General features: G+C 51.7%; 2 protein-coding genes across 2 annotated transcripts; both read right to left on the bottom strand.

Annotated features, from left to right (window-relative positions):
* Positions 1-6,137: 6,137 nt before the first annotated feature.
* LOC118633424 (C-C chemokine receptor type 5-like) lies at positions 6,138-9,438 on the bottom strand. The gene is made up of 2 exons (XM_036267328.1): positions 9,327-9,438; positions 6,138-7,796 (listed from the first exon to the last, which is right to left on the bottom strand). Exon 2 carries the CDS (start codon positions 7,783-7,785, stop codon positions 6,727-6,729), a length of 1,059 nt encoding a protein of 352 aa, XP_036123221.1. The 5' UTR covers positions 7,786-7,796; positions 9,327-9,438; the 3' UTR covers positions 6,138-6,726.
* A 10,420-nt stretch (positions 9,439-19,858) lies between these two features.
* CCR2 (C-C motif chemokine receptor 2) lies at positions 19,859-26,070 on the bottom strand. The gene is made up of 2 exons (XM_036267256.1): positions 25,919-26,070; positions 19,859-22,131 (listed from the first exon to the last, which is right to left on the bottom strand). Exon 2 carries the CDS (start codon positions 22,118-22,120, stop codon positions 20,993-20,995), a length of 1,128 nt encoding a protein of 375 aa, XP_036123149.1. The 5' UTR covers positions 22,121-22,131; positions 25,919-26,070; the 3' UTR covers positions 19,859-20,992.
* Between the last annotated feature and the right edge of the window lie 383 nt (positions 26,071-26,453).

The following is a 26,453-nucleotide window of genomic DNA, read 5'->3' as shown; positions in this document are numbered from 1 at the left end:
GAGGAGGAAGAGGGTGGGAAGCCAAAGCGACATTTGTTTGGTAGTTAATCTAAGGCCGTTTGCCACAAGGCAAACACCTTGTGGAAGAAATGCCTGATGTCTTCGCCAGCCTGGTCTGCTAGAGCTAATCAGGATAGCCGGCGGCTTACACACAGACGCCTCTCTTGGCCTGGAGCCCGGGCGTCCGAGCTCAAGGTGCCAGCCCTGTGGTGCCCAGTGCGAGCCCGCTTCCTGGATACAGGTGGGCATCCCCTCTGCCCTCACATGGGAAGAGCGGAGAGAGCTCTTGGTCCTTTTCCTAAGGCCCTCATCCCATCTGTGAAGGCTCCACCCTCAGGACCGGCTCCCCTCCCAAAGGCCCCACCTCCTAACACCATCACCTTGGGGTTAGGATTTTAGGGGTCACAAATCTTCAGTCCCCAGTAGCTGGCGAACAAATACCAGTGTGTCTGTGTGTGAAAACCTGTCCACTCAATGGACGAAGAAAGGGGCAGTTGAAAGTGTGGAGTGAAGACATGCTCCCTGCCGAGTGGGTGGGAGAGTGGGGGCTGGGGTGCCCCAGTGAGGGCCCACCCGGCAGCGAAGGGTGCTGGAAGCTCCTTTGGTTGATGGCAGGAGAGAAGGAATAGATGAGCATCCGGCCTCAGGAAAGACATGACCCAGGGCAGCTCTGTGTTGGGACATCTCCCCCAGGTGTCCTGAGTCTTCTTTCCAGGGCCCTGCAGCTCCTGTGGGGCCCTGTTGCGGACATTATTTCTGGGAGCAAGAATCTGACTGCCTCACCTAGATTCCGTGGTCGGCAGGTGGCCTCTGCTTTGTCCACTGCAGTGACCCTCGAATGATCATCAGAGGCTGATGAGGAGTCTATAACGGATCTGACTGACAGCCCCTGAACCCACTGATCGATGTTCGCATCACAGTAATGGTGACCGTGTGCTCCCCACAGGTGATATGGAGCAATGGGTGGTCCCCAGCCACAGAGGGATCTTGCCAAGGAATCATACCGACTGCTGATTAACCACGAGTTCAAAGAAAGTACAGGGCACAGAGACTGTTCTCTGTATCTGTGAGTTTGTTCATCTATTTTGTTTTTTTGACACCACCTCTAAGTGGAATCATGGTATTTGTCTTTCTCTGTCCAACCTAGTTCATTTAGCTCAGCACCCTCTAGGTCCATCCGCATGGTCACACATGGTAAGACTTCATTCTTTTTCATGGGTGAGTAATATTCTCTTGAATATAGGTACCACATCTTCTTTATTCATTCAAGGGAGTTAGAGGGCTAGGTGGAAAAGGTAAAGGGATTAAAAAGTACAAATTGGCAGTTACGAAACAGTCAGGGGATGTAAAATGCAGTTTAGGGAATATAATCTAATACCGTGATAACAATGTCAGAGGGATACCAGGCTGATCGCGGGGGTTACTTTATAAGTTACATAAATGTCTGACCCCTACGTTATACACCTGAAACTCATACACTGTTGAATATCAATTATAATTGATATTCAACAGTGTTAACTGCAGAATTATGATTGCCTTCTCTAGGGCTAACATGGAGTTCCAGAGTTTTCCAGCTCTTTTGGGATAATGTTTTACTGGAGAGTTAAAAGGGTGGTTCCCAGGAGGGAGGAGGAAGTGGTAGGGGAAGAAATCTTTACCAACGTAAGTGAAATCTGTACTCACTAGTAAAACATCACTCAGCAGCCCCTGTTCTGCACGAGAGACATGCTCTCTGGAACTCGAAACCACAAGCTCAACTCGGGCGCCAGACATCCCCCTTCTGTTTCCTTTCCACTTGGAATGGACGAGTCTAAGCACCACCCCCAAACAGCAATCATCATGAAAACGTAGAACCTCTACTACAGATATTTTATATTGCCAATTAAGTCTAGATTGATATGCTTACAAAACCAGCTTGCCAGAAGACAGTGTTAACGTTCTGTTGTGAAATTCAGGAGCCGAATCCAGACTCCCCGGCCCTGTGCCACCCACTTCCAGCCGGGTGGGGTCGTCCTGGGACGGAAGCCCTGGCTCCAGCATGCTCCGCGGGGCAGGCTCTATGCAGAGGTTTTCAAACTGGGCTATACTTAGAATCACTTCTAAAAGTCAAAAAACCAGAGGCCACATTGCAGACCAATCCAATCAGAATGCCTGGGGGGCGGGAGTCAGGTGTCACTATTTGTAGGACTTCTCAGGCGACTGCAAAGTGCAGCCTAGATTAAGCAGGGCCCCCTGAATTCCAGACATACCGCTCCAGCTCCCAGCTGACCAGCTCAGTGGCTCCCCCTGGCGCCCATGTGGGGAAACACCATGCCTGAAAACCTGCCCCTGCGCGGGCACGCCCAGACCTGTCACATCTGAATCTGGGGCTGGGGTGGGCTCTGCTCTTCCTCTATAAAGTGGTGGTGGTGGGGGGGTTGGACTGGCTGATCTCAGCCTTTCTGGTTTCAAATTCTGTGATACCATAAGAGTGATAAAAACAAGGTGACAACCGTAAGGGAGAAAGAAGGGTGTGAATGGAACGGAAACCCACCTGCATCCCGCCCCTATTTGATCACTTCAAACACTTGGTGCCTGCAAGGGATACGTGGTGTTTTATGGACTGTGAAAAAGCTCGGTCACAACACATTTTCTGACCTTGCTGCCAGATTGTGAACTCAGCGATCTGTCGAGACTGGCAGGGGCAGCTGGAACTTTCATTTCACCCAGGCAGCAACCTGTGTCCTCCATGGACACCCCCGTTTCTTCAGTAACAACAAGAGCACCTGCAGAGACCAACTTTAAACAACTGAAAGGGAAAATACCCCCTCTTCGCTCTCTGTGGTCCCCGCAGCTGGGCGCGCCCTTGTTGGTTTGCCAAAGTAGCCACAGGGAGGCAGTATAACCCAAGTTCTTAATGCCTCTGACGGCCTTGCCACCCACTGGAGTTTGAAAAAGATGTCTACACCTACACTCAAAGAAAACTAGTTTCACCTTCAGAAAAAGAAACAAAAATAAATTCCCGAAACGTGACAATGACAACGACACAGAACTTATAATCAAAGTAGTAACAGTATGGAGCCAACATAAGTCAGACTCGTAAAAAATGCTTGAAGGAAATGAAGGAGAATTTGGCACGGTGATGACATAGATAATCTAATGTGTTAAAGTTTGATGATGTTTTGGAAAAGTACAAGCAAGGCTTCTGCAGTGGATTCTATTAGAAAGCAAAGGTGCTGTGGAAATGTGGGCCTGTTTTGCTTTCCGTCCCTCCTGTCCCGCATGGGAGGGGGCTGTCCACACTGACTGCACGCGGGACGTCCCTCCTGTCCCGCATGGGAGGGGGCTGTCCACACTGTCTGCACGCGGGACGTCCCTCCTGTCCCGCATGGGAGGGGGCTGTCCACACTGACTGCACGCAGGACGTCCCTCCTGTCCCGCATGGGAGGGGGCTGTCCACACTGACTGCACGCGGGGACGTTAAACCAGCCGGGAGGGAAGTCAGAACACACACGCTCTGGCCTCCACGTCCAGCCTCTGGGGTAGCTGCTGGCAAGTCGACCTTCATCAGCAAGGTCGCCCTTGAAAGTTGATGTTCATGTTTGGGAGTCTGTCCTTCCCACTGACAGAACACAAATGACTTGTAAATGTTATTGTAACCGTGGAAATGCCAATACCTCCTCACTTAGACCTGTTTAAACTCAAGAGCCCTTGGAATACAAGTGTAAACAGAATTCTCATTTGTGCATCTGCGCCTTATTCCTCCCTGCTAAGGACGATCACCCTTACTTTGACTTTAGCCATGGCAGGGGCCCCGGGGTTGGACATCAGGGTGCCTCCACCCAGGGGACGGCGAATGGAAACAGAACTCCAGAGCAGAGTGGGCAGTGGGGGGACCAGGCCGACGAGGAGTGAAGAAACGGGCAGGGGGAGCTGGGCCTGTGAGGCTGCAGACACCTCGGGGGGGCTATCTCTTCATGTTCATTCTGCGTCACTTATTAAGATGGAAAGAAGACAAGAAGCGCACGTATATCGGCCCTAAACATGGACACCTTCCAACCTGCCCATGCAGCTGCCTTCGTCGACGGGCAGATCTCCCTTCTCCCAGCCCCTTCCCTCTCCTCTACCCCCGGCCATGAGGGGCTGTGCCTCTTCTTGGCCTCGGATGGAAGGCCGTCCTTCAGTGCTGTGTGGGGGAGTCGCCTTGCGAGCCAGTCCCAGCTGTCCTTGTCTTCTGCTCATTGCAGGGACCTCCAAGTGGGCCCGTCGCTGGCTCTGCTGCCACCTGCTGGAAGGTGAGAGCCCAGTGGGCTGACAGCCAGGGGTTCCCAGCTGTGAAAGTGCACAGATGTCACCTCTGCCTGGAGCACCTGTCCTCTCTGAGGATAGGGGACACGCACAGAATTCCACACCGGCACCCTTGTCATCACCACGATGACAGCCGGGTTTGGGGAGAGATTTTAAGTGGAAGAAAAGCAACCTTGACAGCAGCCAGCTCATCCTCCTGTGTCACGTTCTCAGCTGGGGACGGCAGGTGGATGAGGCCGTGGGGTGACACGTCATGCTCATTTTCAAACATACACAGGCTCACACACATGGGCTTCCTTTTTTAAAAAAGTGTCAATTTTTTTACATGAATTTCATAGAATTAAATTCGAAATTTAAACGTTTTTAGGGTCAGTTGCTCAGAAACGTCATCCTGGGGGCAGCACGTTTAAATACAAATTATTTTGGCAATCTGACCCAGGTACAGAGTCAACTTTAAAAAATATATTTAAGAAAGTACAATTCTCAATACGTGTGTGAACATTTCCCAAACGGCTGCTCACCGGAGGCTCTCACAGTGGTGGGTGCTGAACTCTGACTGTACCCTTCACTGGAAGAACAAGAATCCCGCCGGTTATTTCAGAGGGTGGTTTTATTAGACGCAGATTTTCTTCCAAGCAATGCGCAACTCTCTATATACATCAGAATATCACATATATACGTGTATGTAGACAAAGGTATCAGAATGTCCGGACCAACCCGGCGCTGGGGTCGCAGGCTGCATACACCCTGTCAAGGGCCTTCAGAGAACAAGACAGGGCATGTCCCTTCCCGCTGACAGCCACAACCGGAGGCTCAGGTTTCAGCGTTTGAGAAACCTCAGTAACACCTCCTATTTTTCTGACACCTTCATCTCCTGGGTGATTCTCACTCCTTTGTTCCCTCACCTGATGTTTACCACTGTGGTCTTAGCTCCCCCCGAATTCAGCACACACGCAGGCCTGTAAAAGTAGCAACTGCAGAAAGAAAATCAAACATCGCCCTCCCTTAGTGCTTGGGTACGATTTGTCTGCAGAAGGCCTCTCTGCAAAGAGCATCTAGAGGCCTCACACCCAGCCCGAAACACAGAGCTTGGTAAATTGCACTTTTTGTGGCTCATAAAGCAGGGTGCAGCCTGTTTCCAAATGAGTATGTGTCTTCTCCTCTGTGCCTACGGATACAGTTAAATACGGAAGAGGGTACTTAAACCGCGGTGGTGTGTGCGGCCGGCAGACACTTAGATATCTGCGCTTCCCTCACCTCTCGGCTGTTATGAAGCTCTGGATTTGCACGAACTGTAGATCTCCTCTCTGACCTGGGAGTGTCCCTGGACCTCAGGCACATGCATTACAAAGCTGTTTTTTCAAAGCTTCTGGGAGAAGCCTCATGGAGTTGGGGAGGGAAGGATGCTCGGAGAGCCGGGCGTGCCTGAGAGACAGCCAGAGTCTGTGCACCAAATCTCCCCTCCCTCCCTGCTGAAGTCTCTTTTAGGGCACCTCCAATCTGCATGTCAGAAACCTAGGGTCTCTCTGGCTCCTTTGTGCCCCTCCCCTCCCACCCGATCTGCCCAGTTCTGCTGACTCTGATCCTAAATGTTGTGGACATACACCCCGCCACCCCACTCCTCCTTCCCGTGCCTTGACCTAAGTGGAGGCCTCCTACCCCGACCTGCTTGTTGCTGGTCTCCCTGCCCTAAATGCTCACCTTTCCAGGTGGTCCTTAGGCCATGGAATGAGCCTCTGCAACACCAGCTGAGGCCTGGCTCTGCTCTCAGACGTGGATGAGGCGTGCTGTCCAGGTTCCCCCGGTGCAGCCTCCGCCTTCCTCCCCCAGCCAGCCGCACACCCGTGCCGGCCGCGCAGCGCCTGCAGCCTGGGGCTCAGCTCCCTCTCTTCCGCCAACAGCTGGTGCCCCTCCAATCCCTCCTCACTGAAGAAGCTTGCCCAGCTCACCTGGCCACGGGGCTCGCACCTGGTCCTGAGTGTCTGTGCAACTTATTACCTACATCGGAGGGGAGATCACGCGAGGAAGATGGCCCTTCACAACTGACCCCGTCCACGTCTCCTCTCCCCACGGCAAGACAAGGACCCCTTTTAAATGCATTTACAACCTGTCTGTTGCCTTGTGCAGGCAAGAAACTATACAGTACGTTCCTTGATTCATTTTGCTGTTCCTGGGCAGGTTACCAAACTCAAAAATCAGCAGTTCTCTGGGGATTTTTAAAATAATGAACTTTTTCAGTGAAGGGAGAGTTCATCCAGTTGATGCAGGTGGAGGGCAGAGGACAAGGTGGCTCTTCCAGCCACATATTTTCCATTTGGCATTCTAGAATGGATGGGCAGAAGCCACGCAGGAGGATGGGTCTCCGACACTCTACGACAGTAACTTCCTTTTTAACATAACAGCTGCCACCCTCAGTCTGTGTGTAAAAACCCATCCGGGTCACAGGCCCGTAGAGATTTCCTGCTCCCCAGTGGACCGGGTGTAGATGGAGGCTCCGCGCTCGGGAGCCTCCCGCTGGGACATCAGACAGCGTTTGCAGAGGCGCCTGGCGATGTGCTTTCGGAAGAAGCCCACCAGGTAGCTTCGGAACTTCTCCCCGACGAAGGCGTAGATGATGGGGTTGATACAGCAGTGCGTCATCCCCAGGGTCTCCGTCACCTGCATGGCTTGGTCCAGCCGATTAGAGCTACTGCAATTATTCAGGCCAAAGAAACCCTGGAAGGTGTTCAGGAGAAGGACGATGTTGTAGGGAGCCCAGAAGAGAAAGTACACGATCATGATCACGAAGATGAGCCTCACGGCCTTGTGCCTCTTCTTCTCGTTGCGGACCCGGAGCAGGGTCCTCAGGATTCCCGAGTAGCAGACCACCATGACGAGCAGCGGCAGGACCAGGCCCAAGGCGACCATCTTTAACGTCTGGAAATTCTTCCAGAAATAATACTGACTGGTTGGGTAATGCGGACTGCATGTATAACGGGGACCCTCTTTCTGGGATTTGGAGAAGATGATCCCTGGGATAGAGGTGAACACAGCCACCACCCAGGTGACCCCACTTGTCACCATTCCAGACGTGACCGTCCTGGCTTTGATAGCAAACACAGCGTGGACGATCGCCAGGTACCTATCGATTGTCAAGAGGATGATGAAGAAGATTCCAGAGAATAAGCCAATAAAATAGAGCCCTGTCAAAAGCCGACACATTGTGTTCCCAAAGACCCACTGGTCTGCTGCGTAGTGAGCCCAGAAGGGGATGGTGAGGAGGAAGAGCAGGTCGGAGACGGCCAAGTTGAGCAGGTAGATGTCCGTCATGCTCTTCAGCTTCTTGCAGTTTATCAGGATGAGGACGACCAGAAGGTTGCCCACAAAACCAAAGATGAACACCAGCGAGTAGAGCGGGGGCAGGAGCTGGGCTGCGATCTGTTTCACATCGGTTTTTTGGCAGGGTTCTGAGATGCTGTATTCAATGTAATCGAAGGTAGTTGTCACTTGATAGTCCATCTTGCTCAACCCTGGGAATAAAGAAACAGTGATTTTTAAATAAAGTCCTGGAATGTACCTAGTGGTCCTCCAAGAATGCAAACCATCTTATACGTGAAGAGGTCCTTCAAATTGATACATAGATTTCTGCGTTTAACTGAGCTCCCTCTTTTGGCCACACAATGAACTTCTGTAACAAGCGGAAGGCTGGCTGCTAGCTTCCCTGCTGGCTTGCTCTGTCGGGAAAGCATCATCTCACCAAATGCAGTCTGGCGTTCCAGAGCCACGTGGAGTGAATGAAGCTTTGGCAATGATCTCAAGAAACTGAGTCAGGCACCCTCAGCCCAACACTGTCTTACAATCTGCGCTGAAGCTGCCGTTGCAGGCAGCGGGCTTACGTGAGCATCACCACGGGTGAACTGGGATAATTAGCAGTTCCCAAGGGCACGATGCGTGCCCACCACTGTTCTTAGCTTCACATCCGCTGATTCAACTAATCCTCACGGTGACCCAACGAGGCAGGTCACGTTATTGTTCCCGTTGGGCAGATGAGGACCTCAAAGCCCAGAGGATGAATAACTTACTCCAAGACACACAGCTAGGAAGCAACTGATTCTGAACACAGGCAGCCTGCACTCATCCACCAGGTCACCCTGTCTCTCTCCTTGGTGAGCACCTGAAGAGCAGGGCCAGCAGCCCGGAGCCTCTCTCTGTGAGGATGAAATGGGCTGGCTGATGCTGGGCCCCCAGAGAAGGTCAGAGGAGCCAAGGGCCAATTATAATATCCTTTTCCTCTGCAGCTTGTATTCCTGGTTCCTGAGTTGCTGTGATTAAGAGACTTCCACATTCACAAGAAATGGCCAAGTGGGAAATGGTCCATCTACCACCGTACTGCCTGGGTTAGCTCAGTTCCCTCATGCCCACCGGCTTGCCCCATCTACGGGGGTTCCTCTTCTGGACTGAGAGTTCTCTCTAATTCATCCTGGGCAGCTGGGAGAAGCACCCAGAAAATTTCCCCTTTAAATCCTGAGCCAGAAAAAGAATCATATACTAAAATGTGCTGTGGAACTCATATATTAAAGGCAGATTTTATTTAATATTTGTAGTGATATTAATATAGACAATTTTTAGGCTTCCTCTTTTCTGGGGGGGGGACCCCAAAGAACCAGACTTAGACACAACTTCTGGTTGGACCGTATTCAGAGGGCGTCCGGCTGGGAGGTTTTAGTTTTCCACATCAGAAGATAATCTCTGCAGGATTTTGGCCAAGAATCACCTCTCTGAAAAAAATCTTTCTTTTGAAAGGTGAGGGTTTTTAAAGAAATAATATTGTTCCCTTTAAAATCTTTCATTCATCATCTGCTTTGTATTTTTTTTTATGTTATCACAGTCTGAAACTCATTCTAAATTCTAACCCGTTCCTTATCTTAAAGATTATTTTTTAAGATAGTCTCTGAGCATCTGGTGTTTCTTTAATGTCTTCTATGGGTTTCCTGCCAAGGCTCATAGTCATCACAGAAGCTGAGCTAACTGATAGGCAAAGTGGCTGAGAGGTGACTTACCGGGAAGTGTCTTGTGGGAAGGAGAGATGTCTCAGCGGCTCTGCCCAGCTGAGCCGAGAAATCAAACATAAAACAGCACAAGTAGGAAATGCACCGCAGCCAGAGGGGCGGGTTTTCATGCATACGTATGCTGCAGGGCAAAAATGTCAGTGAATAGTTCTCCTTTTTTTTTTTTTTTTTTCCTTTTCCTTTTTTTTTTTTAAATTGAGCTTTAAATAGGCTGGAGAATGGCTCTCTCATCTGAAAGTTTATTTGTGGGCCTCCTTGGTTACACTCTTTTCTTGGGTTTCTGTTCATCTAGCCTCACACAGTCTGTTAGGAAATAGAAAGAAGGATATTAGAACCATGTATTTAGTCAAAAGCCCTCACGGTACTGAAAACAAACAAACAAAAAAGCCCCCTCCCCCCAAAAAAACCCTGCCGTCCAAAGCAAATGATTTGTACCAGATCACAGGGCTTATCAGCGGTGAGGCTCAAAGGATGAGAGATTCCAGTCCTCTTGCTATTTGTCATCAATGAAAGCCAACTCAAAACAGCTTGAAATTGAGAGGTGACTACTTCATGTTAACCCGTGTCCCTCTGACCCGCCTTTCTCCCAACGCCCTTGCCTATTACAACTCACATGGGCTCTCCACCCTACGCGAGTCTTCTCTGTAACTGAAACAGCCGGGTGTCTGAAGCATTTAACTGTATGTTCACCCGCGAGCTCAGCACGCTGCCCACCTTGCCCTCAGGCATCTGGGGGCATGTCCTCAGGATTTTTCACTCTGTCTGTTCACTGTTTTGCCAAGCCAGCAGGCCGTGGCGGCTGCCCGGGCTGCGCCAGGTGCAGGCGGAGAGTTCTCACTCCAAGGATGAGGTCTGTCTGGAGCGCTGAGAAATTTTCAACCTGAAATGGGCAACAAATGCCAGGAGAATAAGGTCAAGTTCAAGGTTCTATGACAATACTATAGGCAGTCACATGAAGCTTTCTTGGTGTTTGCTGACTTATCGAAAAACCTCAATTGTTGGCCAGTTGGGCTCAGTGGTTAGAGCGTCGGCCTGCAGACCAAAGAATCATGGGTTTGATTCTGGTCAAGGGCATGTACCTCGGTTGTGATTAAATCTCTGGCCCTGGTTGGAGTCGTCTGGGAGGCAATGAATGTGTCTCTCTCACATAATGTTTCTCTCTCTCTCTCTCCTCCCTCCCTCCCTCTCTCCTACTCTATTTGAAAATCAATGGAAAAATATCTGTGGGTGAGGATTAAAAAAACAAACAAAAAACCACCTCAATTGTTGACAATAGAGCCGAGAACACAGCAGAGCCAATCCTGAGCCACAAGAGCGCCCCCTAGAGGCTCCCCTCTCGCTAGAATGAGAAGCATTGGCTTGTGATTTAAGGGAGGGCAAAGGAGACCCCAGACCTGTGGAGGGGCAAACATAGGGGCTATGCAAGTGGCCTCTGCAATCAGATTGCCTGAGCTTGAAGCCTGGCCCTTTCCTCAACGTTCTCATCTGTGTAATGGGCTGAATACAGTAGTTGCCCCATAGGTTTGTTGGGTGGATTACATGAGGCATCCACATCTGGAATTTAGCACTTAATATACACTCAATAAACACCAAACTCTTGTCACTCATTTAGTGATCCCTGCTTAGAGAGATTTGTTTGATAGAATTCTCACAGAATTGGTTCCCTGGGGTCCTCATACAGAGCTACTTAGTATCAGCAAACAAGAAGCTGATGCCCAGTGCCTGGAGAGAGGAGGAATAGGGGCCCGTTGCCTGGAGAGAGGAGGAATAGGGGCCCGTTGCCTGGAGAGAGGAGGAATAGGGGCCGTTGCCTGGAGAGAGGAGGAATAGGGGCCGTTGCCTGGAGAGAGGAGGAATAGGGGCCGTTGCCTGGAGAGGGGAGGAATAGGGGCCGTTGCCTGGAGAGAGGAGGAATAGGGGCCCGTTGCCTGGAGAGAGGAGGAATAGGGCCCGTTGCCTGGAGAGAGGAGGAATAGGGGCCCGTTGCCTGGAGAGAGGAGGAATAGGGGCCCGTTGCCTGGAGAGAGGAGGAATAGGGGCCCGTTGCCTGGAGAGGGGAGGAATAGGGGCCCGTTGCCTGGAGAGGGGAGGAATAGGGTCCCGTTGCCTGGAGAGAGGAGGAATAGGGGCCCGTTGCCTGGAGAGGGGAGGAATAGGGGCCCGTTGCCTGGAGAGGGGAGGAATAGGGGCCGTTGCCTGGAGAGGGGAGGAATAGGGTCCCGTTGCCTGGAGAGAGGAGGAATAGGGGCCCGTTGCCTGGAGAGGGGAGGAATAGGGGCCCGCTGCCTGGAGAGAGGAGGAATAGGGGCCCGTTGCCTGGAGAGGGGAGGAATAGGGGCCGTTGCCTGGAGAGGGGAGGAATAGGGGCCGTTGCCTGGAGAGAGGAGGAATAGGGGCCCGTTGCCTGGAGAGGGGAGGAATAGGGGCCCGTTGCCTGGAGAGGGGAGGAATAGGGGCCGTTGCCTGGAGAGGGGAGGAATAGGGGCCGTTGCCTGGAGAGGGGAGGAATAGGGGCCGTTGCCTGGAGAGAGGAGGAATAGGGGCCCGTTGCCTGGAGAGGGGAGGAATAGGGGCCCGTTGCCTGGAGAGGGGAGGAATAGGGGCCGTTGCCTGGAGAGAGGAGGAATAGGGGCCGTTGCCTGGAGAGAGGAGGAATAGGGGCCCGTTGCCTGGAGAGGGGAGGAATAGGGGCCCGCTGCCTGGAGAGAGGAGGAATAGGGGCCCGTTGCCTGGAGAGGGGAGGAATAGGGGCCGTTGCCTGGAGAGAGGAGGAATAGGGGCCGTTGCCTGGAGAGAGGAGGAATAGGGGCCCGTTGCCTGGAGAGAGGAGGAATAGGAGCCCGTTGCCTGGAGAGGGGAGGAATAGGGGCCCGTTGCCTGGAGAGGGGAGGAATAGGGGCCCAGTGCCTGGAGAGAGGAGGAATAGGGGCCCGTTGCCTGGAGACAGGAGGAATAGGGCCCGTTGCCTGGAGAGGGGAGGAATAGGGGCCGTTGCCTGGAGACAGGAGGAATAGGGCCCGTTGCCTGGAGAGGGGAGGAATAGGGGCCGTTGCCTGGAGAGGGGAGGAATAGGGCCCGTTGCCTGGAGAGGGGAGGAATAGGGGCCGTTGCCTGGAGACAGGAGGAATAGGGCCCGTTGCCTGGAGAGGGGAGGAATAGGGGCCGTTGCCTGGAGAGGGGAGGAATAGGGGCCGTTGCCTGGAGAGGGGAGGAATAGGGGCCCGTTGCCTGGAGAGGGGAGGAATAGGGGCCGTTGCCTGGAGAGGGGAGGAATAGGGTCCCGTTGCCTGGAGAGAGGAGGAATAGGGGCCCGTTGCCTGGAGAGGGGAGGAATAGGGGCCGTTGCCTGGAGAGGGGAGGAATAGGGTCCCGTTGCCTGGAGAGAGGAGGAATAGGGGCCCGTTGCCTGGAGAGGGGAGGAATAGGGGCCCGTTGCCTGGAGAGAGGAGGAATAGGGGCCCGTTGCCTGGAGAGAGGAGCAATAGGGGCCCGTTGCCTGGAGAGGGGAGGAATAGGGGCCCGTTGCCTGGAGAGAGGAGCAATAGGGGCCCGTTGCCTGGAGAGAGGAGGAATAGGGGCCCGTTGCCTGGAGAGGGGAGGAATAGGGGCCGTTGCCTGGAGAGAGGAGGGATAGGGGCCCGTTGCCTGGAGAGAGGAGGAATAGGGGCCGTTGCCTGGAGAGGGGAGGAATAGGGTCCCGTTGCCTGGAGAGAGGAGGAATAGGGGCCGTTGCCTGGAGAGGGGAGGAATAGGGGCCGTTGCCTGGAGAGGGGAGGAATAGGGTCCCGTTGCCTGGAGAGAGGAGGAATAGGGGCCGTTGCCTGGAGAGAGGAGGAAGAGGGGCCCGTTGCCTGGAGACAGGAGGAATAGGGCCCGTTGCCTGGAGAGGGGAGGAGATAGGAGAGCCGGCAAAGCACAGGAGTCGCCGGGCGTTAGAGAACCGCTCCGAAGGCACATATGTCTGTGTTGCTGCCGAGCCCAGTAACTGGTCATCCTGGCAGGATAGTGAACCATGAACAAAATGTCCAAGTTCATCCTATATGTCATTCAAGAGGTAATGATCAAGAACCAGACCCTGCAGTCATGTTGCTGGATTTGAACCCCAGCTTCAATATTTACTATTTGATCTGAACAAGTTACTGAAACTCTCCAGGCCTTAGTTTTCTTACCTGGGAAATGGGGCAACAAACCAAACACACAAACCTACTCGACAGGTTTGTGGTCAAAATCAAGTGATATCCAGACCCATAGATACAGAGAACGAGCCGGTAGTTGTCAAAGGGGTGGAGTAGGGGGTAAAAAAGAGGGAAGAAAAATTCTAGGTGGCCTGTAGTTTTTCAGCAAGGCTCAGAAAAATGATGTTGCCCTGCCAATGTGGCTCAGTGGATTGAACATCGTCCCACGGACTGAGAGGTCCCAGTTTAATTCCTGGTCAGGGCCCAGGCCCAGGCTGTGGGCTCGCTCCCCAATGCGGGGTGTGCAGGAGGCCGCTGATCTATGTATCTCAAGCACATCAATGTTTCTATCTCTCTCTCTAAAAAAATCAATAAAAACATATTTTAAAAAAAAAGAGAAAAATAATGTTAAATTCTCTCGCTTATATTGTACTCTCTATGTGCCGGGAGGGGGGGAGGGGGGATGATGGGATGAGTGTAGAACCTTTTGCAGATACCTCTGTGGGTTATTTAAGCAGTGAAATAGGAAGAATGCTTTAGAAAGAGTTTACGAAATAGGTAGCGAATAAATGAATATGAAATGTCACAGAAAGCAGGTAACAGTTTTGGTTCTTGGCAGAGCCTGTGTTTGCTGGTGAGACACTGTGTGGAGCCCCCAGCTGCTCCTGGACACAGGACATTTCTGTAGGAGACAGGGCTGGTTTCCGGTGGTCCTTGCGGAGCTGTATCTGTCCCTCGGTGGCGTGGCCGAGCACGGACAGCATGCTCACCCCCAGAGGGCAGTGTGGAGCAATGGAGCAGGCTCAGGCGCCCAGACCGCGCTGCCCTCCTGCCGCTGTGTGCTCCTGGCGACATACCTCTCCTCTCTGAGCTCCCTCTTCCACGTCTGGACCCCAGGTCTATCTTAGGACTGGCCAGCGCCCCAGTCCTGGGGTCCAGAGGCAGCTCCCCACTCAAATAATAAGTGACTCCACGGCCACATTGGTTTGGAAAATACGTATGGGATGGGACTAGGGTGAAGAGTCACAGGTGGAAAGGAGGAATCAATCACAGCTTAGCAGGGTGTCTTACCCCCGTTCAGGTTTCTGGGTCCAGGGGTGAGTCCAGGTCAGCTCTTGGGAGAGGAGCTCATCCCAAGGATTCACAGGAAGTGAGAACCCATGAGAACTTCTTCAGCATTTCATCAATGAAACATTACTCTGGTCACAGCAGCAGTGACAACAAACATTAGCCGTTCATCATGCTGTGACTTACTCTCCTGGTCTCTCCTCCTCTGCCTTTGTCCCGCCCACTCTTCAGGGCTCCTTCTCGTGTACGCCATTCAGAGATGGCGTGTATGCCATTCCCCACCAGAAATGGTCTTCTGACTGCTTTGTCACTAGACTCGATGTCTGTATTGGGGGGTGTCTCATGCCAGCTCTCCTTTCGGGGCCTGGCCAGTCCTTAAACAGCTGCTCTACATTTGATCATTGCTCCCGAGTTCCAGGGATGGTGCGCGCTCCTTGCCCACGCCGTCTCTGGATCGTGTACTCAGAGCGCCGTCAACGGGATGGGGAGAGCATCCAGTCTTCTCCTTGGGTTCCAGGGGCCACCTGCACGAGTACAGTGAGCGGAAACCCCTCACGTGAACATACCTGGGGCTCAGGTTGACTCCAGGTCAATGTCAGTGAACAGTGAGCTAGGTTGTAAAAATAGTGACTGCATCCTTTAGTCGTTTAAACAGATGTTAATTATAAAGCCAACACATGCTCATTGTATGCAGTTATGAAAAACAGAAGTGGGACAAAAGTTAGGCGTATTCTCGGGATCTCAAAACAGTCCCTCTCAATTTATGATGTGTTTTATCCAGACCTTGCTTTTTGTGTACTTTTTGATTAATTATTCTCCCATGTATACCAGTCTGGGTGGTGCTTTTTCTTTTTATACTAAAGATTACATTGTAGGCCCGGCCGGTGTGGCTCACTGGTTGACCGTCGACCCATGCACCAAGAGGTCGCCGGTTTGATTCCCGGTCAGGGCACATGCCCAGGTTGTGGGCCCCATCCCCAGTGTGGGCATGCAGGAGGTGGCCAATCGATGTTCTCTCTCATCTATGTTTCTATCTCTCTCTCCCTCTCCCTTGCTCTCTTTCTAAAATCAATAAAGAAAAAAATTAGCCCTGGCCAGTTTGGCTCAGCAGTTGAGCGTCAGCTTGTGGACCAGAGAGTCCTGGGTTTGGTTCCCGCTAGGGGCACGTAGCACAAAAAAAAAAAAAAAGATTATACTGTAGGCATTTCTTCACATTATTAAAAGTTGTTATATAGTTCTTTAACTGTTATTTTTATTGAGGCATAACTTACGTGCAGCAAAGCACCCTAATGGCAGGCGTACAGCCTGGTGAGGCTCAGCGAATCAGGCGCCATGTGACCACCCGGATCGAGATGACAGTGGCCCTGTCACCCTGGAAAGCACCCTGCGCCCCACCCAGAGGCCAGGGCCACTCTGACTTGGCGTCAGGGATTCGATGTGCCTGTCCTTTCACTTTGTGTAAGTGGAACCAGACTCTGGCTCCTGTGTGTCCGGCTTCTCTTGCTCAAGAGAATGCCTGGATCTGACAGTGACTAGATCTGACAGGGCCCCGAGGCAGGTGGCTGGGCTGCCCTGTGGTCACTCCTATGGACAGCGTGTTTCATGATATCCCTGCCAAGGAAGAAGCTCCCAGTGTCCCCGAAGCCACCTTCTCCAGGAGAGCCAGAGTCCCCATGGTCCTTGAAGGAAAAGGAAGAAAACTACCCAGAGCCCCCAGCAATGCCACGCGTGGTCCTGTGCCCTCGGCTTGCTGTGGCCTCCAGGGGGTCAGGTCACACCTAGCTCTCTATTCAACTCTGTGCATAACAGGGTAGTAGGCGGGACTTTTCCTGTTGCCCCAGAACTGGCAACTGTACCCTGAGGCAAGGAGGTGTTAACTACCCTGCAGTTCTAAAGAAAACCACTGACACCAGCTCACACCTTCCTGGGGCCACTGAAACTGACAGAGTCAGCCCTGTGCCCCCGAGTCACCATGTCAGCTGCTCCCACCATCCCTGTAAGGAGACAGGTGGCAGAAGTGGGTGGGATCGATGGGGAGAAGTCGGGGAGCTGGGGGGCAGGGCCAGCACCGCATTCCTGGGCCGGGCATGCACTGGGCTGCAGGCCAGCTGAGCACGGGGAGAGGGCGTTGGAGAGAGGTGACCGTGAGGACAGGGCACGGCACAGGGCAGCAGGATGTGCACGGATGTGAGAACACCCAGGGTCAGGTTTAAACATGCTGCGAAAGCAGCAAGTCTGAAGACGTTTCCAACCTCAGTCACCACACCCCGGCCGGCCCTCACCGAAATTCACCTGCTGCCTTGCAGCGGTCTCCTCACCAGCCTGGACGCCTCTTCTCTCAGCGAGTTTCCCCGGTGGCCTTTGCCACTGGTTCATCTCACCTGAGGCCATTTCAATGTGTCAGGGCAATTTTAATAATGGGGAAAAGCCAAAGTGGAAAGATGGGGTCTTGATGGCGTATTCCCAGGAGGCTGCAGGACCGCTCTGAGAAATGCTCAGATGTCCCCAACTGCGTTGAGTGCCACAGATAAGGAGGATGGCATGGAGCGGCCTACGCGAGCCCCCAGCTCTGCTAAAAGACTTCAAGAGATCCCTCCCGTGGAGTGATGAGCTTTCCTGCTGTGAGCTTAACTCACATGTTCTTCCCGGGAGAAAAGGCTGGTGGTCTCCACTTCCAGAACAGGAGACGGTTGGCACTAAGTTCACTTTCTCTGATGGTGATAAAATCCTACCATAGCCATTTTACTATGATGCAGGACGATCATTGAGTTGGTCCCTTTCTCCTCTGGGCTCTCAGAACATGTCACCTATGCATCTGTTTCTGTGCTCTGCAGAGTCCATTGTGATTTACAAGCACCCCATCCTCTACCCTCCCCCCATCTGCAGTGAGGTCTAAGGGCACAGGCATTGACATCCCTTCTGGTGTACTGACCAGCCTGCACCTGGGGACCCTCAGGTGTGTGTGTCACGCAGAATTCCATGATGGAAAAGCTAGGACGCTTTGCCAAATGTTATTTATGAAGCCTCTCAACGAATTCATCAGCTTTTGTGCGTCTTAGCAAACAAACCCCACGACTCAGGGGCTTAGAACAGACCTCTTGCTTCGGGGACATGTGGCTGCCCTGCGGCTGGGGACATGGCTTTGCTCTCTGTCTTCTCACTTGCTCACCAGATGCCTGGGCTGCGGGAGGCCTGGGCTGGGACAGGCCCACCTATGGCTGAGCAGGGACAGCTGGAGGCTCAGCCCAACCACTTGCAATGGCAGATGTCACTGCTGCTCACTTTCCATGGGCCGAGCCACCTGTGGATGGGGTGAGGGTGTCATGCCTGGAGGGCACATGCCAGTCACTCAGCAGGGACAGGCTTGTGTGACCACATGGAGAAGGAGTGAAAAGTTGTGATAATCATACCACAGTACAACAAAACAGGCAGTTTTTTTTTTTTTTTTTTTTTTTTTATCCTCACCCGAGGATATTTTTCCATTTTTTGTACAGATAGAGTGGGAGGGAGAGAGAGAGAGAAACATCGACGTGAAGGGACACATCGAGTGGCTGCCACCCGCACGACCAACCAGGGCCGGGGACAAACTGCAACCGAAGTATGTGCCCTTAGCGGGAACCGAACCCGGGTCTCTCCAGACCACAGGCCGACGCTCTAACCGCTGAGCCAAACTGGCCAGGGCAAAACAGGCAGTTTTTGAAACAGATTTTATTGTGGTAAGAACACCTGACGCGTGGTCTATCCCCTTATCAGACCTTGGAGCGCGCAGGACAGTCGTTACGTGGGGACTCGGTGCTGCAAAGCGGACATTAGAACTTAGTCATCGCGTGTAACAAACTGCACATGTTGATGAACGGGTACAGAAAATGTGATATGTACATGGAGTGGACTATTATTCAGCCTCGGAAATGAAGAAATCCTGTTACATGTGACGACATGGACAAACCCGGAGGACATTAAGTGAAATATGCCATTTGCAGAAGCACAAGTAATACCTAATCCCATTCACATGAGATATTTAAAATAGTCCACCTCACAGATGAAAAGGATGGGGTGGTGGTTGCCAGAGTTGGGGGAGGAGGAAATGGGGAGTTTCTAATCAACAGGATTAAAAACAAAAACAAAAACAATGGAGTTGATTCCTTTTCCAAGTCATAACAATACTTACATTTCATCATCAAACCAGAATTCAATGCATTCATCAGGGTGAAACCAATACGGCGGGGAAGGGCGCCCCCCTCTGCCCCCAGCCCATACACTTCCCTGTGAAACCCTCCAGCCAGGAAGCTAGAAGGTGAAGCCTCGGTACCTCCCCGCGGGGCGCCAGGGCCCGGCCCTGGGTTCCTGCTGCCGGTCAGACGGCCCCCGGGCCATGAATGCACATCCCTAACCCACTCCAGCGAGACGGAAGTCTGCCGACTTAGGGGAATCAACTCCCCATCTTTACAAACAGCGTTTCAAAGCTTTGATTAGGGGTCAGCTTGAGTTACTTCCCACTGGCCAAATGGGGCAATTCAAACATCAATAAGGACATCCACAAAGCACCAGGGCATTCAAATATGATTACATCCATGACCTCAGAGACTTACTGATGCAAAAACACGATTTCTGGCAGCAAGTGTGAGAGAGACAGACACAGCTGAGAGGACCCCTGGGAGATGCTGTGACCCAGGTGATATCCGACACCACATCAGCATAAGCAGTAGGCCAGAGGTCACAGAGCACCAGCTCCCTCCTCCACAACCGTGTATGTTGACTCGGCCGCTCCCAGACATGCTCCAGCATCTTCAGCTCAAAGCCAGAATTGTCTCCATGACTAATACAGTACTTTGAGGCTTGGCATAATAATAACGCTTCAAAGGATACATTAGCATGCTCACAAGTTGTGGTTTTCGCCTTTATTTTTACTTAAAAAAAAAAAAAAATGCCCTGACTGTTTTGGCTCAGCGCTTAGAGTATTGGCCCGCGGACCAGATAGTCCCAGGTTCGGTTCCTGCTAAGGGCACGTACCTTGGTTGTGGTTCGTCCCTGGCCCTGGTTGGGGTTGTGTGGGTGGCAACCAGTCAATGTATCTTTTTCACATCGATGTTTCTCTCTCTCTGTCTCTCTCTCTCTCTCTCATCCTCTGTCTCTCCCTCCTGCTCCATCTGAAGATAAATGCAAAAATGTCCTCAGATGAGGACTGGAAAAAAAAACCAAACACACACACACACACACACACACACACACACACACACACACACACACATATATATATATATATATAAGCTCTACCCCTGTGTCCAAAAATGAAGCCCTTGGAAGGTCGTTTGGAGGACATGTTTATCCCACCCTTCCAAACCCGTCTTCATTGTTCTCCCCAAGTTCAATCTCTGGGGCCTCCGCAAACTGGACTTTGAAGCTGTTCACCCACAGGCAGGAGTTAGTGTAACGGCTCTGGGGAGACGGACAGGGCAGGGGCAGCGGGAGGCCTGGAAGGACAGCAGGCCGGGCCGTCAGATCCGAGACACAAGCCTTCGGAGGTTCTGGGGTGTGCTTCCCGGCCTCTCTCTCAGCTGATTCTGGAACCATTCCTGGGGTGGTCTCACTCTGGCTATAGCCCTGCGCCCCTGATGGGGAATTCATTTATCCCCACCCTTTCTCCTAATCACTGCCCTTTCCCTCGAAAGACCAAACAAAGCGCTTTCTTTTTCATCTCATTTCATCTCATGCATATTTTATAAACAAACATCTGTATACATTTTGGTTCTATAGGGGACTGTGGCCTAAGAAACGTGGGTATTTAACAGATTTCACAGGTCAGGTGTGTGGCTGGATAAACCAGAATGAATAAAAATGGGTCCTGCACTCACGCAGATGAGGGTCACCGCGCTCAAGCAAAGCTGTCAGAACATGATTCCAGTCCCCACGTTCTCCAGGACCTGGGGGTGCCTTCGAAGTCAAACGGGGGGGGGGGGAGGGGGCTCAGGGCCAGTACTCGCACAGCTGAACGAGCAAACCCTTTACCTTCATCCAGTCCCGGCTTCGCTGTGCTCCCGCTCTGTCCTCGCCACATGTGGCTGACCCCCTCCCCCTCCTCTCCTTCCCCCACAGCTGTCTCCCTGGGCGCTTGATTAAAGAGACTGATAGAATCCGAGAGCAAGCGGAGAAATGGTGAAGACGGGAGAGAGGGCAGAAGCATAGATGATGTGGCATTTTCCGGGAACTGAGACGAGCTGGTGACAGAGTCAAAGTCTCTCCCACAGCCGTTCTGGCATATTTCTCGAGTACACATGGACTGTACCAGGAGTGACACAAGTCTGTCTCGGTACACGCAACCCTGAGGCTCCTGGGCACTCGCCTGAGAGACTCGCAGGCCTGTGTACTTCAGCAAACCCTCGAGGCTTATGATCATGTCTAGGCGGCTGTGTCCCTTTACAAACCGACCGAGACTTCCTGCTCCCCAGTGGAAGGGGTGTACGTCGAACTCACGCGGTCCGCTGTCTCCCGGTAGAAAACCGGGCATTGTTTGCACAGGTGTTTGGCCACGTGCTTTCGGAAAAACACAGAGAGGTACCGTCTGAACTTCTCCCCGACGAAGGCGTAGATGATGGGGTTGATACAGCAGTGCGTCATCCCCAGGGTCTCCGTCACCTGCATGGCTTGGTCCAGCCGGCTGGTACTCTCACAGGTACTCAGGCCGAAGAACTCCTGGAAGGTGTCCAGGAGAAGGACGATGTTGTAGGGAGTCCAGAAGAGAAAGTACACGATCATGATCACGAAGATGAGCCTCACGGCCTTGTGCCTCTTCTTCTCGTTGCGGACCCGGAGCAGGGTCTTCAGGATTCCCGAGTAGCAGACCACCATGACGAGCAGCGGCAGGACCAGGCCCAAGGTGGTCGTCATTATGGCATGGAAGTTCTTCCATTCTTCCGGAAAATAGGGGGCGCAGGAGTCCTCGTACTCATCAGCTTCAGATTTGGTGAAGATGATCCCTGGGAGAGAGGCGAACACGGCCACCACCCAGGTGACCCCACTTGTCACCACACCGAAGGTGACCGTCCTGGCTTTTAAAGCAAACACGGCGTGGACGATCGCTAGGTACCTGTCGATTGTCAAGAGGATGATGAAGAAGATTCCTCCAAAATAGCCGACGTGATATATCCCTGTGAACGCTTTGCACATCGCATTCCCGAAGACCCACGAATCTGCCGCAGAATGAATCCACACCGGGAAGGTGAGGAGGAAGAGCAGGTCAGAGACGGCCAGGTTGAGCAGGTAGATGTCCGTCATGCTCTTCAGCTTCTTGCAGTTTATCAGGATGAGGACGACCAGAAGGTTGCCCACGAAGCCGAAGATGAACACCAGCGAGTAGAGCGGGGGCAGGAGCTGGGCTGCGATCTGTTTCACGTCCTCTTTCTTGCAGGGCGCACTGCTGTCCCCGTAGTCAAAGCTGCTGGTGGGGTCTTCATCCTCGTTCACCCGGATATTGGTTGCAAGCAGAGAATGGGTTGTGGACAGTATGCTGTGGCTGAACCCGGTTAACGAGTCCGTGTCCCCCATCTTCCTCTGTCCTGCAAATACAACAAGACGGTAACACAATATAACGGCGGCAATTCCTGGTCTTAAACACATCTTTGCCCCCTTACGCGCCCTCCGGTCTTTGTCTTTGCTTCGCAGCCGTCTCCCCAAAAGCATGTGTGCTAGTGCACCCCTTCCCTTTAACTCTGGCAGCAGAAGCCAGTCATGTCCCCAACAGCCCTTTACCAACACCCTTGGTCTTCCCGGAGTGCCCGACCCTCATTGTCAGGTGACTAGGTTGGATGCTTGCTTTCTCTGTCTCCTCTGCCAGGGACCTATTCCTGGGTGATGACCTAGAAGGAGACTCTGCTAGGGGGCTTCTGGGAACACGCTTCTCTGACAAGAGAGAGCAGGAGAAACCCTGGCCTGACACTTCCACTCTTGTAGTTTACATTGTGAGGGTTTGGTGCCTGGGACCATGAATGAAGGACCCAGAGAGCCAACGTGAGCAGAGTCTGAACGTCACCAAGCCTCAGGCCCACCCTTGTGGTCTGAGAGACGTTAGCCCCTGCGTTTAAGCCACGATGAGTTGCATTTCCTGTGACTTGCAGCCACAAGCATGCCAACCGATACCCCTCAACCTTCTGCCTTGATCATTTGGCCAGAATGTTTCTTGCCAAGGATGCGATGACAACCCAATATCTAAATGCCCTGGCTTCGTTTCAGATTCATCCTCATTGAGCCTTTGATCCTTCTGATAACTTCTTCCACTAAAACACTTTTGGCTTCCAGGAGCTTAGCACCTGTCCCACCACTTCTAATGAAATGTCTTCGTTGGAGTGTCCTCCCCCTGCCCACGCTGTAAGAGTCCCCAGGCGTCATCCTTGGCTCCCACCTCTCTGCCTTTTCCCTCTTCATTCTCGCCTTGGAGTCCGTCCTAACCTCAGGCTCTAAGTCCCCTGAATGCCAGTGCTTTCCAAAGATCTGTCTTCCAGTCCCATCTTTCAACTCCTACACCTCGGAGTGGAATGCTCCATTGTCTGCTGCGTATCTCTCTTGGATTTATGGTTTAACCTGTACTGTTTACTGAGCGCCTGTTAGGAGCCATGCTCTGTTTTAGTCACTAGAGCTACAGCAGTGAATGAAGTTGGTTTCATACAAGTACTTCAGATTCAACTTACCCACACTGAGCAGCCCCGAGAACTTGCATCAACCTGTGGATTCCTTATCTTGGCCATTGTCCTTTACTCTATGACCCAAGAAGCAGAATGTGGCATTATCTTGGTCCCCTCCTCTTTAGAAGATTAGGAACCAGCTCTTGGGAGCCAAACAGACATAAATTTGAATCCTGCCTCCAACTTACAAGTTGTGCAGTTTGGGGCTAATTACTTTTTCACTGTCGGATTCTTTACATATAAAATAATGGCTCTGCTGGGCTGCCGTGAGGATGACTGGAGACAGACAGTGCAGCGTAGAGACATGCGCTGTGTTGTTCTTATAATGTCATAAACACCTCCGAGATCATCCCCTCTGAACCGCTTTCAATTGCCCCTTTCTTGCCTCTTATGCGTCTCACTTATGGCTTTGTTGTGGTCTCTCATTGGCTCAAGGCTAATTCCTGGCCATGCTCCCTCTCGCTCCATGTTCTCTAAAACTGAGATTGGATTGGCACTTTGCAGCTTGAAGCCTCCAGTAGCCCCACAATGTGTTTGAGATGGGACTTCTAAGGTAGTGCCCCAACCATTCACCTTTTCTAAGCTCTCTTCTTCTCAGCTTCATCTCTAGTCCCTTCTCAAATCCCAGACCCTGTGCCCAGACACAGCCATTTTCTCTCCATTTCCCCAGACTCACCATTTCCTTCATGCTTCAGGGGTTTTGCATATGCTTGCCCCTCTGCCTAACACGGCCGGGGAGCTCCTATTGACCCTTCACTGCCTCAGCTCTGATTCCCCTTCTCGGTGCAGCCTCCTCTATCAAATCGCTCTCATCCCCTGGTAACACTGTGCACGCCTCTCGGTAAGCACTTATCACCGTATCTTCTACACACGGTGTGCGCCTCGAGGTCAAGAACTAGGTCATGTTTCTATCCCCAACTCTTCTGATGGCATCTGGCTAACGGAGGCACCAATCAAAAGTTTGATATCTAACATCATTAGCCTTGATTCTCAAGAATATTCATTTTTTCTGGCAGTGACTGTGATTTGTTTTCATCTCTATACACATCCTTTTAGATATGTATACATTCTTTAATTTGTCCTGCGATTGATACACTTCACAGATCCTGCATTTCACATCCCTGAGCCCGATTCTTGAGATCTGCAGCACCCAAGCGAGACCTCTGATCAAGCTTGGAAGACAACGCTCCACCTACAGAATGACAACTGTAATCAGCTCCTCCAGCTCTGCACACATTCATTGATTTAATCTTTGCGACAAACTTGTGAGATAACTATGCATTTTACAAGTGAAAACTGCAAACATGGATGGATTAAATGACTTTCCCAAACCCACAAGGAAGCGGTGGCTGAACTGGAATTTGAACTCTGGGCTGTTTAATTTCAAAGCCCCCAGAGCTTCCACCTCCAGGCTCTGAGAGCAGAGATGGGTGTAGAAGAAGAGGTAATAGATTTTCTAGGTATTCTTCCATGCCTTAGAATGCACACTCATCCACATGAACATGCCCCACCCATGCATGTACAAGCATACGTGCACATGCTCGCGCGCACACACACACACACACTCTTCCACCAAAACATAAGCTCCATGAGGGCAGAGATCTTTGTCTTTGCAATGAGGTATCCCAGTGTCCCAGAACCCAAACCAGCACCCAGTGGCTACTAGGTAAATATCCACTGAATAAATGAGAAACAGAGAACTAGCAGGCGGCCAGTGACTGAGAAACAGAATGCTCCACTGTGGACGGGACTCCCAGGTAATCCAGTGGGAGACCTTATAAAAATGAATATATTGGGGATCCTAGCACTTGGCACCTTCATGGCAGCAAGCTCTTGGGCTGTTCTGTATTTAATCAGGGTTTAGTTTCCTCTTTCGTATGGGAAAGTGTGAACTGGAGCGGTGGTACTCAATGCTGGGCTCCAGTATCTCACAGGAAGTCTGTCCGTTAGAAATATAGAGCCCAGATCCTTGCTCTGATGATTCAGACCGGGGGTGAGGGGGGTGCAAGGGGCTGAATCACCCAACGCCTTCCAGTGTGTGTTCTCTGCACCTTGTTCACCTGCACTGGCCTCTCTAAGGCCAGCCACCTCCTTTCTCCTGTCACCTAGCTCCTGCCACAGCAGACACTTAGCAAGCTGGCTGAGACGCACTGTCAAGTGTCAGGACACGTCATCCAGAATCTATTAAAAGCTGCCTCTCAGAAAGTTAAATCCCTCTCTTCAGCTTCTGTGGGCCTTGTGAATTGGGGCAAGAGGCACATTTGGGTTTGGAGCCTGGACTATGACATATAAGGACTAGAGGGGAGAAAATTCTGGGGAGAAAGTTTCAGCTCCTTAAAGCCCTTGGGAGTTGGAGGGACAGAGTGAAGGAACAGTAGTTGAAACACCTGATTGTTCCCACTTTCTAGGTTCTTTTTTCTTCTGCACACTCTCTAAATCACCTGAGCCCTGAGGGGGGTCTTACTCTGCTTTGTATTTGTCATCATGGTCTCCCTTAACATTTCTGGTGCAGACACCACCTTCTACCCCTTTCTCCCACATTTATCACCCCCAAGTTCCTGGGCTATGCAGACCCTCTGAGTGCTCCCAGTCCCTGCATCTCCAGAGCTGAGATGCTCAGATGCACAAACTGATTAAAAAAAACACACACACACACACAACTCACCGGTAGATGTCTTCTTCCAAGTGGCACTGGTGTGTCAGGTTTCTCAGCAACTGAGCCAAGCAGATCTGAAGGTAGGAACTTGGTGTGCAGAAGTAGGAAATAAAGTTTCTTGCAGAAAGAGAAGGCGGAGATACAAGAGTAAGGGTAAAGGTTTGAAGAAAAAAAAAAAAGAATTATGCAGTTCTTCTTTTCTAGCTAGGAACATTGTACACTAGCTTGAGGTCTCCAGAGTAGGATTAATTTTGAAATCTTGCTTATGCAACCTTGACAGTGAGTTAGGCACACCCTGTACATCTGCTCCTGTGTCTAAGTCTGGGCTTCTTTGTCTTGTGGGTCCCTATATCTAGAAAGAAATCTTCTATTCTCGTCTTCCAGTGATAATTTGCATGAAATGAGCAAAACAGTGTCATTTCCCAGAGGACGAATGCTAAGGGGGGCTGTTGGTGTTGGTAGAGGAAATATAATGAGGTTTTATGTGACAACGTGCCCTGGTTTCAGTGGATTTAGGATCAGGTTAGTAATTTCATTAAATATA

Source organism: Molossus molossus, unplaced genomic scaffold (genome assembly GCF_014108415.1).
Source record: "Molossus molossus isolate mMolMol1 unplaced genomic scaffold, mMolMol1.p scaffold_m16_p_18, whole genome shotgun sequence".
Classification (NCBI taxonomy): Eukaryota; Metazoa; Chordata; class Mammalia; order Chiroptera; family Molossidae; genus Molossus; species Molossus molossus.
The sequence above is the reverse complement of the archived record's forward strand: the minus strand, read 5'-3'. Positions and strand labels throughout refer to the sequence as shown.